The 14,382-nt window shown below is 39.5% G+C and overlaps 1 protein-coding gene across 13 annotated transcripts in view; it reads left to right on the top strand.

Annotated features, from left to right (window-relative positions):
• ptprsa (protein tyrosine phosphatase receptor type Sa) overlaps positions 1–5,861 on the top strand; it is a 175,994-nt gene extending 170,133 nt beyond the window's left edge. For all 13 annotated transcript variants that reach the window (XM_036520647.1, XM_036520652.1, XM_036520644.1 and 10 more), the window contains 2 exons: positions 2,986–3,121; positions 3,326–5,861. In XM_036520647.1, the coding sequence (XP_036376540.1) occupies positions 2,986–3,121; positions 3,326–3,394 (205 nt within the window). In that variant the 3' untranslated portion in view covers positions 3,395–5,861. The remainder of the gene's footprint in view (positions 1–2,985; positions 3,122–3,325) is intronic.
• Positions 5,862–14,382: the final 8,521 nt, after the last annotated feature.

The following is a 14,382-nucleotide window of genomic DNA, read 5'->3' as shown; positions in this document are numbered from 1 at the left end:
GGGGATTTGTGACTGGTCCATTATAGGGCCACAGACAACGTAATGATGTGATCAGTTTGGCTACAGCAGTGGCCCTTGGTCACCTTTGGGTTCCGAGTCCCCAGTGGAGCTCAGACTATGCAGTGTAGAAGATGCGGTTGTGCAGAGCTTAGACACTGATTCATGGTGATGTTAAAGGGATTACAGAGCCTCCTGTGGTGCTAATATTAAAGACCTCTGCCCTCTTATACGTGTCCCCTGCTTTTTAAATGGCTTAATGGCTACACCAGACATGACGTACGCTGCTCCCTTTTGTCCTGACGACAGCAACGGAGCTGGTATTACAGTGCCAAAGGCTCATATTTCATAATTAATACAGTCGAGTTGCAGAATGCCTTTTAGAAAAAGAAACACATTAAACAAGCACAGTGTCCTCACTGCATATAGCCTCTGCAACCCTTTGTGTGCCATTCACAGTGTTAGCAGGTGTGCTTTCCAAACAAAGTTGGGGCATTCTTCAGTTTTCCATTCTAAGTAGGTTTTAATCACCTGGTGAATAGTAAAAATTAGATCACAGAGGGAGGGAAAGGGAAGGAAAATTCATTTCATTAATCACAGAGCTCGCTTGTGCTTTTCCCTTAATGGAGAAAAGTTAGTTTAATCTCTGGCACATCGGTTGAAGTGTCTCAAAGGATTTTGTTTTACTTTTGTGTGTTTGCCCTCTTTAATGGCCGCCACGGCTCTGCTGCTGCCTTATAGCAGCACCCTGCTCTAATGTCACAGGACATTTAGTGTGCCCGCCGGGGGAGGCTCTGTCAGGGAGCTTTAATAAAACTGAATTATCCCCTGTCCGAGAGCAATTTAATAGGCGATGCACACCGAAGGTAAAAGCGATAATGCAGGCTCTGACTGACGCAGAGCGCGCATTGTTTTTCACCCTCCCTGACATTTAAGATGTTTCCACCGCGGTTATTGGGCTAGTGACACATCTATATCTGCAGGTGCATTCTGGGACTGAATGTTGAACTGGCTCCTGAGTCCCCTGAGTCACAGAGAGGTTCTTGCACTGAGGCAGGCGGGCACAGATAGTACTACCTGCATGCTTTCTGCATGTACTGCTGTTTTCTGGCTTTCACATGCTCAGCCAAGGCCCCCGCCCCTCACTCTTTCCCTTCTCCACAGGTCTCTGCTTTGTCAATACAAAATTGTTCACACATTCTCTCTATCACTCTCTCTCTTTCTCCCTGTCTCCCAAATTCCTATCTAATAGACCCACATGGTTTTGTTATTAATTGCCTGATTACTTCCAGTGAATGAAAATGTAAATCCTCTCTTTCACTGCAGCTCCATGGCTGTCAGATTTGAAAGTCTATCTATTTAAAACGGTTTGATGGAGCCTGAGAACCATGTGACAGGCCGTGACCAGCTTCCAGGAGAGGCTTTTTTTGGGTCTCTTGTAGGGGTTTAGTGGAGGAGGGGGTTGTTGGAAGGGACACAGACTGGACTTGGAGACAGTGTGACATTTGCTTTCCCCGGGGCCCCATGCAGTCATGCCAGGCTTTGTTCCCACAGCAGCCCAGATGGGTGCATTGAATTTTACATCGTACCTTAAATTGTTTTTCCCCCCTCCTTCAGTATACTTCCAGAATTAAGTTGTGATTTGTTTGTTTGACTGCCCATGTGAAATGGTTTCCAATTTCAAAAAGCAAGACTGCTCATTATTACTTTACCCTGAGGGGCAACGTGCAACTTTACTTTCGCCCTCGCCCTCATTTTCACATTCAGCATCACATACTATAAGGAGAAAAAAATAAATCTGTTGTCATATCAATTATTGTCCTGTCGATGAAGTAGAAGTCATTTCACACCAAAGCAGCTTACAGAGGCAGACCTGAAGTGTTCATGGATCAGAGCTAAGACTCTCCCTATTTTGGGAGCTGTCAGAGAGAAATGTTTGCACAGGGCTCGGAGAAAAGAGCTATGTGCACTGCCTGCATTTTCTCCAAATGAACTCAGTCCATACCAGACAACTACACTACCTACTCAGTGTTCTGGGGGGGGTGGCTCAATATAGTCTCCCTCCCATAGCCAAGCATCACAAGCCTCAGAAGCAGGTGAACAGCCCTCAATGGCAATGGGTGAGCTGGAAACGGCGGAAGCCAGAACACTACCTTAAAATCTATCATTACTTTCAACCTGTTCCCCCTTATCCTCCTTGATTAACAATAAAACAAATAATTCACACAATAATAAACACCAATGGCGTAATTAGAATAAATGATTATGCTCGCGAAACAGCGCAGATTGTCTGTAGTTTGTGTGCTCGCGAAAGCTACAATGTGAGATTGTTTAATTAACAAGGATGGCATTTATCAATTTAAATTACGTTAAATGCTCATGACACATCACAGCTTTTGTGAGGTCTGTGTTCTAAACGTTATTGTTTATTGCACTCAACCTAACCTAAAAGTTCATTCTCAGTAATTTAAATCGATTTAACTAAATTTAGCTCCGTTTTGTAATTTGAATATTGTAACACACAAAAGCTATAATGTGAAACATTTAAAAGAAAGCTTCGGGATTACTTGCCACTTAATTATTCAAATTGCCATCCTTGTTAATTAAACAATCTCATGCTGTAGCTTTTGTAATAGCACACAAACTACAGACAATCTGCGGTGTTTCGCGAGCTTAATCATTTATTCTAATTACGCCATTGGTGTGAATTATTCTGCAAATTATTTGTTTTATTATTAATCAAGGAGGATAAGGGGGAACAGGCTGAAAGTAATGATAGATTTAAAGGTAGTGTTCTGGCTTCCCCTGTTTCCAGCTCACCCACCGCCACTGACAGCCCTTGATGGTTTGAGTGACACAACTTGTCTTACAGCCAGGGTGGAGGCAGCCAGGTTGGAGAGGAGGACGGGGCAGGCTGAGACCATGTGAGAGGGGCATGCTTGTTCACAGGGCCCGCCGATGACCAGGTCTCTCTGTCCTCTCTTCCAGTGCGGGGGTGGGGAGGACCGGAGTCTTCATCACTCTCAGCATCGTGCTCGAAAGAATGCGCTATGAGGGCGTGGTAGACATCTTTCAGACGGTCAAAATGCTGCGGACACAGCGGCCAGCCATGGTGCAGACAGAGGTGAGTGACAGCAATGGCTTCAGCAATGCTTCTGTAGGGCCTCTGTAGCCCTAAACCAGGTCGTTGTCTCAGATTTAAACCAGGGTATATTATAAAGTGGATGTTATTTATAAGCCCTGTCGAAAGGACTGTAAATGCTTCTGCAGGGAAAGCTGTGTGTGCGGGATGATCACTGACTGTGACTGTTTTATGTTTCCTGTACAGGATGAATACCAGTTTTGCTACCAGGCAGGTTTGGAATACCTAGGAAGCTTTGATCACTATGCAACGTAAAAAGCCATCTCATCCCCCATCCTGCCGTCCCCCTCAACAGTCTTCTGAGCCATAGAAACTTGCTTGAAATTTTGAATGACAACATCACAAAAAACATGAAAATGAAACCAATTCAAATAAATGAAATAAAATAAACACCAATGAGACCACATCCTCTTTGGATAGAAAGGACAACAGTGGCAGTGAGGGAAGGTATTTGAAGAGAATCCATCAAAAACATGCATATGCCCTCACTCAGGAACTACACGGAGAAGGAACCAAATGGAGGCTCAAGCTGTGGGGTGGGAACGATCTAAGTGTCGGACTGCTAACCTTACCTCAAGTGTTCAGATGTGGTGGACATTATAAATATTTTGTGGACATCTATTACAAAAATGAATAAGTGAAAAATATTACAACACAAACAGTAAATGAAGGGAAAACAAGCAGACAAAGCTGTCTTAAAACAGATTAATTTTGACAGCCATCTTCTCCCCCTACAAAAAAATGAAGAGATTTGTGAGAAAAAAATGGAAAAATAGAGGAAATGGGGTTTGACACCATTAGAAATTGGGTTTGATGATCTTGGGAGGAGGTATTTGAGCATACAGATGTGGTATAAAGTGGCCATATGTTAATGTTAATTCTATGCTTTGCTGTGAGTGAAAGTTGCTCAGCCAAGGTGATCACCACATCCCAAAAGCCTCTGGTGTTTCCCCGGTACCTGAATCAGTGTCTGCACAGATGAACCACAGTAGAAGAGAGGAAGGCTGATAAGACGTGTGAGAGCAGTGGCTCAAGAGCAGAGCTGTCTTTTCATCCCCCTCCCAGCTTAGCTTCTGCCACCCTGCAAAGTCAGACTTTCAGAAGCTTGAGTACCAAACAGCAAAATGACCTCCGCAACATTTAAACTCCAACCTGCAGAGCCGAAGAGTGTCCAGGATCCATGATTGGTGGGGAAAACTAACAGGGACTCGAGCGAACGATGGTCAAAGTGTCAAAGCTGATCTGTGGAGTCAGTTTGATCATGACTGTGTGGGTTTCACGGGCGCTTGAGCACTTGAGGTGCGGACAGTTTTGGTGCTCTTGAAAACTGACCACAGAGTTAATACGCAGTTCTTGATCTGTCTCATTCCTTTCGGGCAACCTGGCTGTCTGTCCACGCGCTCTCAAAGAAGCAGCCCTGACATCATTCCGTGCTTGAAAAGAGCTGAGAGGTCATGACCATGTTTGTTTTTTTTTTCAGTAGAAGTACTATATGATTAGGAGTTTTTTTTTTTTTAACATGTTGTGCTGCTGGTATGTAGTGCCGTATGCAGTGGTGGGTGAGAGGGGTGTGCTTGTTTGATGAGTGGATGGAAGTAGCACTGTGAAAAGGATGGAAGGTCTTCTCCTTGGTTATCCCACCAGTTTCTCTCTGCTCTGTCTACAGTGGCCCACGTTCGTTGCTGACATTTTGTTGTCGCTATGATTTGAATTTGTATGTTTTTTTTGTATGGGATTCTGTCCATACCGACATGCTGCTTGTGTTTTGTACGCCGTGCTGCAGTACCGCACTGCTACAGAGCCGATGGTCAAATGTGAAGGTGCGGCATAAGGTGGCGGTTCGCACCCAGCTAGCTTACGCCAAAAGCGTGACCCAATGTGACACCACAACCCTGACAAGACCTCCCTTAATCTCCATGGTTATCAGTGTCTTAGCCCGCACCATAACTTCAGGGCCTCCCCATTACACCTCTTTGAAAGAACAAGGCAGGTGAAGGATGGGCTGGTGTCAGTCAACATACTGCAACAGAAGCTCAAAATCAACCATGTCATGAGGCTATGTCCTGCCTTCGCAAGCAGAATTCAGTCACAGGTGAGTGCTTGAGCTTGATTTCTTTCTGCTTGGTAGAAAGTCTCTACTTGAGAGGTGTGGGAATAAGTGGATCTAACTGTTAATATCTGTTACGCAAAGTAATGATGGAAACAGTGACCAACCAAGAGGAGATAATGCAGAGGTCTGTCCTAAAAGCTTGTTCAGGCTGATAGAATTAACCCCCGTCTTTTCCTGCTTTGATCTGTTAATAGCCTCATCTGAAACTCTTTAAGACAAAGCTTCAGATTTGAAGATAGAAGCCGATATTTTGATTTGGCTGCTGTGGGGTAACAAAGAAAATTTTCATATGGGTTATATACATACCATAAACCCCCCTCAATTAAAAGTGACAGAATGAACCGGTTTCCTTTCTAGGAATCAAAGCAGAGTGGCATTAGAATATCTACACACTGTCTGCTCACCTGATAAAGAGCCCCCTACACAACCACAACTTTTAACTTGGCAAGAGTACTTACAGTGAATTGTAAGAGAAGCTTTAGGTAGATATGTTCACTAAAGAGTCAATGGATGGAGCTGTGAGTAGTCTTTTTTATTTCCAAAAAAGCCTTATTGTTATTGTACCATTCTGAAACATTAATGTTGTACTATTATGATTATTGTTTTACTTTACCTAGCTTACTTTGTATTTTACTTTCATTTTTTAACAGAGATATTGTTCGCATTTTTAAAATTAGCAGGAAGAAAATAAATGCTTATTTGTTCATATTGTGTTCAAAGACATTATATTTTTTCACTGTAGAAATGTTAAGTATAACGTGTGTTTGTGTGTATGTATATATATATTTATAAATATATATACTCACACATACATCTATATTATATGGAGAATATAAATATATATCATCCAGAATGTTAGTATAAATTTTGCTTTTTCTTTTTTGTTTCAACTTTTTTTGTACCACTCATGAACTTTGAATTGCTCATGTGCAAAAAATTTTATAATTATTTTTATTTGTAATCATAACCTTGGAAAATATTGTGCGTTTCTCTGGAAACTTGCCAAGCACAATAGCTGCAACCCTTTTTAATTCCTACCACTTGGTAGAACTGTGCCGTTGGCAGAGAAAGGGTGTTAATTATTATTGATGGTAGTAATAGTATTAGCAAAAGTATTATGTTCAAAATAGTAGATTAACTGGTCTACTAAACATTGAATTTGAGGTATAATTAGATTATAACAAATTAATTCTTACTGTGCTTGCCAGACTTAATTCTAATGTACATTATGGCAATGTACAGGGCAGGAAGTTTAGCCCACTCTCTGTGGAATATTGTTATTTTTTATTTTTCATTTATACTTTATATTTTAGTTATGCCATCAGTTTACTCATCCATTTGTTAAATACCAGTTATGGTCCAGAATATATTACCTGTAAATACGCAAATATATTATGAGTATTTGTATAATTTGACCCAATTTTCTTTTTTCCGTTAACAAAACAAAAATAGAAAAAAAAAAATCTGCTAACCGCAAATCTCCTGGCCTGATGTCCTTGGCAACATTATCACTGCATTTTAGTCCCTGTTTTTTATTTTTCTTTTTGGAGTCGAATCATTGATACAGGCAGTGTTCTATGGTAAATCTTAGAAGAACCCCTGGTCTTTTGGCTGTACCTTGCTGTAATTGTGTGTATGATATTCAGTGAGAGTAGCCATGGATATCTGGTGAGCTCACTGAATCCCTGGACACTATCCTCCCATGCACGTCTCTGTTTCTCAGATCTAATTTTGAGATCGAAGAGATCTGGTTTTCTTTTCCCCCCTTTTCAAAACTAAAATTGTGTTTTCTGATCCAAAACAGTGGGGTTGGTCCAAGAAGGGCTGGGTGCCCAGTGCCTAAAAAGCCAAGGAGTAATCTACATGTTTCCCCAGAGAAAGGCAGGAGAGAGGTTTACCATTTTACATTTGCAGATCTTGAGTTGTTTGTTTAGTGATGCACTGCAAGGCATTGCAGCCAGTAATAGAATCATGCTGCATGCCTCCGTTCCCACCACTGCCCCTGCAAAACTGTTGTGTTGTATGAATTCTGTTTGTATGACATTGTCAGAAAGCTCTATGAATATATACAAACATACCACGTTGCTTTTGCATTACGGGACACAGAATGAATTGGTAATATATGTTAAAAAGCTGACAGACAAAAACACTTAGAAAATGGAGTGACACTTGGTCCTGCCAGCAGAGGCACATAATTCCACAAAGACACATTCTGAATTTGTCTGGGTTCCCAGCAAAGCTTCTGAAGGTCTGGGATTTTCACATGTGTATTGCCATCCGAATCACAACATGAAGAAACCCTATTGACTTGACCTAAGGATTGGTGAAGGACCCAAGCCAAAGCCAAGACCACGGGAGTCTTTGGAAACTTATTCAACGTGTTATTCTGTGACTTATTGTGAAAGTTGCCAGACTTGGGACAAACCTACAACAGCCAAACTAATGGAGCATTTGTTTGAGGGGGAAAAATGAAATGAAAAAAATCTTTAAATATATAAATACAACAGCCAACATGAAGAGAAAAAAGAACACAAACAAAAAATGTTTTCTTTGTATGAGGGCCAAGTGCTATCGCTTTCAAACTGTTACTTCTAACTGAAACAATAATTGGTTTAAAACCACTGTGTATGTAGATATGTTGACTTTGTATTAAAGAAGAGGTTGTCTGAAAGCATGGTTTGTCAAGTGATTTTATTCATTCTTGATGTTCTTGATGTAATTTTTTTACTTCAGTTATTTAATTCCAACAAGAATTCCACATATAATTTTCTAAACTGTGATAGTACACACACTTTTTTCTCATGATCACACCCTATAGATATTTTTGGTTGGTCCATATTTTTCTAAAACTCTTTGTGGCTGAGATTCAAATTTACGACATTACACAGACATTTGTTTAAAAGAGGCAATGTTCCAATGCATCTCTTGGCAGTCATAACATCTGACTGTATGAGTCAGCACAAGTTATCTAAATAGCATGAAGCTGCATGAAACTTCTCATTGTAATTAAAATGAGTTAAAAACAGACCACCTGTCTGCTGGTGTAAACTTAAGCATAAGAACGTCTCCACTTATCTTAGAAGCATGGTGTGTATGCAACCTGCATTAATGGATGGAAAGGCCTTCTGGCAGTGTGCCTCAAAATATCTTGCCACACAACTCTTTGATATTCCAACATATCACTTCCCTTCATAAACCTTTGTAGGGAAATAAGATATATTTTCTGTGTTCTCTTTGTACTCATGATACCTATATAATAATAATAATAATAATAATAATAATGTAATAATAATAACAAATTATTATTATTATTAGTAGTAGTAGTAGTAGTATTAATATTATTATTATTATTATTATATTAAATTATTCATTATACTAAAACAATTCCAAAAGGAATTATTTTGACTTAATTTGGAACATTTTTGGGGGTATTTGTAGATGTTGTCAGTGCACACATTTGTGTCAATACAGCCTCAGTGTCCATCAGCTGTGTTAAATTCTGAAATAATACCAGTTAGACAACAGCGCTTTTATGTGGGATTAACTCCACTGTTCATATATTCCACCCACCTGTTTCATTCAGATACACGGATCATCCCACAGCCAGAGAAAACAAAACAAAACAAAAAGCTATGTAAGATCACAGTTGTAATAATAGAGAGCATCAGATGCAAGTTTATTAAAATCCAGCTAAGAAAGCAATCAGTGAATCAATATGATGCACCACCCAAAAGCCACAGACATTCATAATAAATGGCAGAGCAGCATATTTGATTATCCAGAGCCCGTGGTCAGCCTTTGTTGCAAATGATGAATCAATTGTTAAGTCTGAAAACGAATAACCAGATGGACAAACAGGCTAATACCTTATGCCTTTTGTGTTATTTGTCTATTCTGAATTTATTGACTTCAGCCTGCTGCCCTGTAGGGTTTCTTTTACTTTTGGTTCAATATTCTTATTCTTATTGTTGGCTAAGTGTATGCTTTATATTTTAATATTAATATCCATTCCAGTGTTTTTATAGTTCCTCTGCAAAACTAGATATTGCATACAGGAAAGCAAAAATTATATCAACACATAATTTCTAAAATAAATTTCTGGTATGGATTAAAGGAAGTCAGATAACTGTGTGAAAATACAATTAAACTGATTGGGATGCCCTCTGATAATGGACTGTTGTTAATCTTCAACAAGGAGAAAAAACATTTAAGTGAATGTAAATGTTCCCATGAGTTGATTTTTTGTTTGTGGTACGTATTTTTTTTTTCTTCCAAGCTGGTTGTCTGTACTCAGTTTGTTTACCAATGAGAATAACTGCTTAGGACAGGGGCAAAAGGTATGCTTGCTACAGAGTTGAATACCCCCCTCAATATCAGTGCAATTACTCTAAGATAGTAGTATCCAGATATTATCTATATATGGCAAATGTCATTCCTCTTCACTTGTTTATGTTTAGTCAGAAGTGAAAATTTAAATTTGTGTTTGCAAATAATCAGGTTCAGGGGTTTCCTGCACCTCTTCTGTGATGTTATGTCATTTGAGTTATATGTGAACTGTAGTTTAGTTTGATCTGAATTGAACAACATATATTTGAACAACATCTTCAAATTATTAGCCTGCTTTGTATACACCTGACAAATGCTTGGCTTGAGTTTTTAGCTGTTATTTTATTTTGTACTATTTTCTTTTCTATTTTCTTTTTCTCCATTGTCTGCTTGTTGAGCTTTAGATGAGACAATAACAGGTGGGCACCAAGAAAGCTATCAGAAAATGCAGAACACAGCCACTTTGTCACTTCCAGTCACGTGTAGTTTAGGGAAAAGATAGTGCGAGCGGTGTCATTTTTAATGAGCAAACGTGGGTGTGAAAGGATGACTATATAATGAACGCCTTTATTCCATATGAAGGTGTTACTAGCTCTACATGACAGCAGCTGAAAACAATACTCCCATATTATCACCCGATCTACGTTCAAGTCAATTAAGTGATGCAATGTTTCGTGTAATGGTTGCAATGAGAATGCATCTAATGGTTGATCTTTTGGGAAGCGATTGAATTAAAACCCCTTTTATTTAACAGAAAGTTAAGGGCTGGGGCTGTTGGTGGCTGGTATTGAGAATAGAACCTTAGATTCCTCTTTCTAATATACCCTCTAAAACCCATCAAAACTTTCATTTCGATTTTGGTGGATATTGCTGTTTGCAGCGGGGACGTAGCAATGTGTGTGCGTGGGGAGGGGGAAACCTGTACTGGCAAGCCCATGAAGACATTAAACCAAACGTCTCATATGTTTCAGTGTGTATTTTTTATTAACTCTTTTTTTAACTTATTTTTTTTTACCTCAGACTAAATTAGGTGTTGGTTGCTTGGCAATCATGGGAGAAAGAGTGATTACTTTAGAAGAAATAGGAACGGTCGACGGCGGTACTAATGATCTCCTAAAAAAGAAGTGTAGTGCAAGATGTTGTTACATGGGTGTTGCACTTACACTATGAGGTTATTACTGCTGAAAATTTCGTTCTTTTGTGCTAATTTTCTTGTTTCTTAATCGTCAATGAGGCTGCTCTGTATATGTAACTGACTACAGAGACGCAAAAATTCTGTACTATTTGTAGCTTGCGTTTGCTGAACAGACTGGCCTATATGGCCTATAGTTTGAACGTGAAACATGCACCCAAAGTGTCCGCTACATTGTATCGCTACATTGCATATAAGGTATGGTGTTTTTCTCGTGTCATTCCAAATGCAGCCGTGATCTGAAATGTTCTCGTCTCTTTTCTTCTGTGGCTGTGGCTGTCTCTATGTAACTATAATGCAGAGCGCTGTCGGTTTCCCGTGACTATAGTGCTCTCTGGTGGCGTTTTTGTGAATGCGTCGTTTTATCGTCATTACAAGTGAGTAGCCTATACACTGTCAAATTAAAATAATTCTGCTATTTGGTGAAATTTATAATGGGGTTGGTTTTATAACTTCTGTTTTATACGTTGCTCTGTTTCTGTGTAACAATGCTGTGTTGGTATTTTGGATCTTAACAAAATGTACCTACACCTGTTGGTCATAATTGTATATAATTGTATATTGTATAAACGGGAATATGCTGTTTAGAAAGAGCCAGAAATTAGGGTCATCTCAATTCCACTCATTTAATTGCAGTATATGTAACTGTTTTGTCTGCAAGTGACATTACAGCAGGTTACGCTTCTTCCAAGGGCATTTCTTTGTCTTCTTGATTTCCGCTGAAAGAGTCGGTGCCGAGCTTCCCCGTGTTTCTTCTGCAGCAGATTGAAATGTTGTAAATCTGCATCTGCGCAAAAGTATTACTTACCTCCACGAGCCGGTGGCCTCATCAATCTCCTTCTCCTCGTTCACACCTCGGCTTGCGCAGAGGGATGGCACTGACTGATCGCCCTGATTAAAACCAAATCATGTTTAGCAAAGAGGGCAATCGCCAAGTACGCCTTCTTTTTTCCTGCCGTCACCTTTCAATGATGAAATAAAAACAATTCAGAGCTTGAAGTTGCCGATTGTGTTTACAAGCTATTTCAAAATAATACCTTTAATACCTTTGTCAAGCTCTGCCCATTCCTAGTTGCGACTGTGAAGGTAGCGCTCCGCTTAATAGAAAATAAGTAACAGTTTGGAAAATGACATGGAAAGTATGCTGTCAAGAGGTGCAGGGTAAATAGAGGCATTCTACTTATTCTTGGAAGGGAGCACTGTCTTATCCCATTGGATATTAATACGGGTCCAAACAGACATTACAGCCAAATAGTGATAAATTCTAACCGAATTGCACACAGTATCTGATTGGTTGGAGATACAGTCTATGGTTTAATTTCGCAGCTAAACTTTGAGCTGTAAGAGGCTGTAAATGGAGATAACAAACACCAATACAGACACCGAGCAGGATGACCTACCCATTTATCATCATCTGAAATATATTCTGCTGGTTTTAACTCCCTGACAAATTTTAACAAATAATGGTTGCTCTTCAGAGAGATATCTGTTGAGCAACTAGTGTATCTCTGTCAGTAAAACATTTTCACTGTTCTGTTACTAGTTTTTATGCTTTATGGTTACCCCAACAGTATACTGTAGTTTAACCAATAAGAACACTGTAAACATAGGACAAGACAGGAAAAACTATGCCTTATTGTCAATGCTGCTACAGTATATTCATGTAGGGACTTCGTTTGACTAGATTTTAACTGAACAGCAGGAAACCTTGCATAATACATTGACTACACTCCTAGCACTGGCCATGAAATGTTAAAAATAAGCACTATGAAAGCCTTTATGAAAGGTCTTCACACACTCTTCTGTCATCTCAACAACATATATGTCATTCACCCCTCAGAACTGGTTAGAGTGTTTGTGTTGCACTGCTCATCCCCTTGAACTGTCATTGCACTCGTGAGAGCCACTAGTGGGGACAGAGTCTCTTTGGGAATGTCCTTGATCTTAAACCTTTCAATCTCTAAATTTGGTCATTAGGAGTGTTTTAGTGTTTTAGAGAGCTCTGTGAAGTGCTGTGTGTTTCTGCATTTGAAGGCCATTTATGGAATTTTGTGTCTGTATACAACAGAAGTTAACGGCCTCCACTGTCAGCATTCACAGAACCCCAGAGCTGAAAAGGTTATCACTCTTTTCAGTATTTCTATGAGATACTGACAAGGTCACTTAAGGATACAGGGCACACAAAGTGTTAGCCATTTGCTATTGGTTGTAAACTGCATTTGATTTACAGAAGCACAAGAAACAAGCTTGAGAAACACAAGCTACCTGTGGTAACACATTCTCCAAAAATGAACCTATATTATATTGACTTTAAATGGTAACAAAACTAGTATGTAGGTAGGCTTTAAAACAAGCCCATCAAAAATGAAAGGATAACACATATTTTCAGATATTATCAGTCAAATTAGTGTCTCAGTCTGGGAAATAAATTGTGAGCTGCTTGGCTTCAATAGCATCTCAGACAGTTTCAGTCAAATATGTCTACCAAAGATCGCCCAGTAATTATTCATCTTCATCTTCATGATGCATCTTATCCTCAATAACTTGCCGAAGCAGCTTTGTCTGATCATGTTTACCAGAGACATGATAAAGGGCACCTAGAGTTCTTTGACAAAAAATAATAAACTCAAGAAGGGTGTTTTATATTTGATATTCCAAACTTTTATACCATTTACTTGGTGAAGGCAAGTACAGGTATGTTGCTACATTTAACCTAATCATTTTCCCAGGGTTTCATTTTACAAATTATGATATGGTTCCAAAAACCTGATTTCAAGCTCCTGCTCATCTATAAATATAAAATAGTGCTGGCATGTGTATTGTAATGTGATCTTGATATATTCTGTGATACTTTCCACTGAAGTACTTAACATGGTTTGAAGTTATGCATATGTTTGTTGGTGTTTAATGATGTCTAGAAGGAACTTGGTTTCTAACAAAATACTTTAAAACAAGTGTTAAAACAATCTTGCTCTGAATAAAGTGTCATGATAGCTGTTTGAAGGAAACTTGAAGGAAATGTGATTTTCATTGATGTAACTAAAATTTTGTACATCAAAATATGCTTGTAATGTAATGGAGTAATACATTCATTTAGTGCATATACTGTACTAAATTAATACATATAATATACATTTTATGTTATGTTTTCTTCTGCATGTAATGTTTGTCAGTACAGTTAATTTTGAAGGGAAGTTGAAGGGGATGGTGAATCTACAATGTACTGTGAGTGTAGGGGAGGAGGGCACTGAAGTTACAGTGGGAACTGAGGATTTCCCCTTCAGTTCAACATTACTGCTCATGCTCAGCAACGAATAGTCAGCCGTTTGTTGTGTTCACATGCTGCCACATAATGTGGACAGGATAGGCCCGAACCCTGACCTGCATCTTGGCCCCTGGGGCGTAGGGCCGGGATCAGGTGTTGTCATCCACATCACAGGTGCCCACTAGCAATTAGAAGAGGGAATGATGGGCTGCCCAGTGGGCCTGGCATCTGGCCCAGAATGTAATTACCAAGGAATTCAGTGATTCGGAGGGAAACGAAGCAGAACCTGTCTGTTTGCACACTCCTGTCAGCTGCTGGTTGAGTGACAGGTGCATTAAATTCTCGGTGCA

This window comes from Megalops cyprinoides, chromosome 2 (genome assembly GCF_013368585.1).
Source record: "Megalops cyprinoides isolate fMegCyp1 chromosome 2, fMegCyp1.pri, whole genome shotgun sequence".
Lineage (NCBI taxonomy): Eukaryota > Metazoa > Chordata > Actinopteri > Elopiformes > Megalopidae > Megalops > Megalops cyprinoides.
This window is presented reverse-complemented; position numbering and strand designations above follow the sequence as displayed.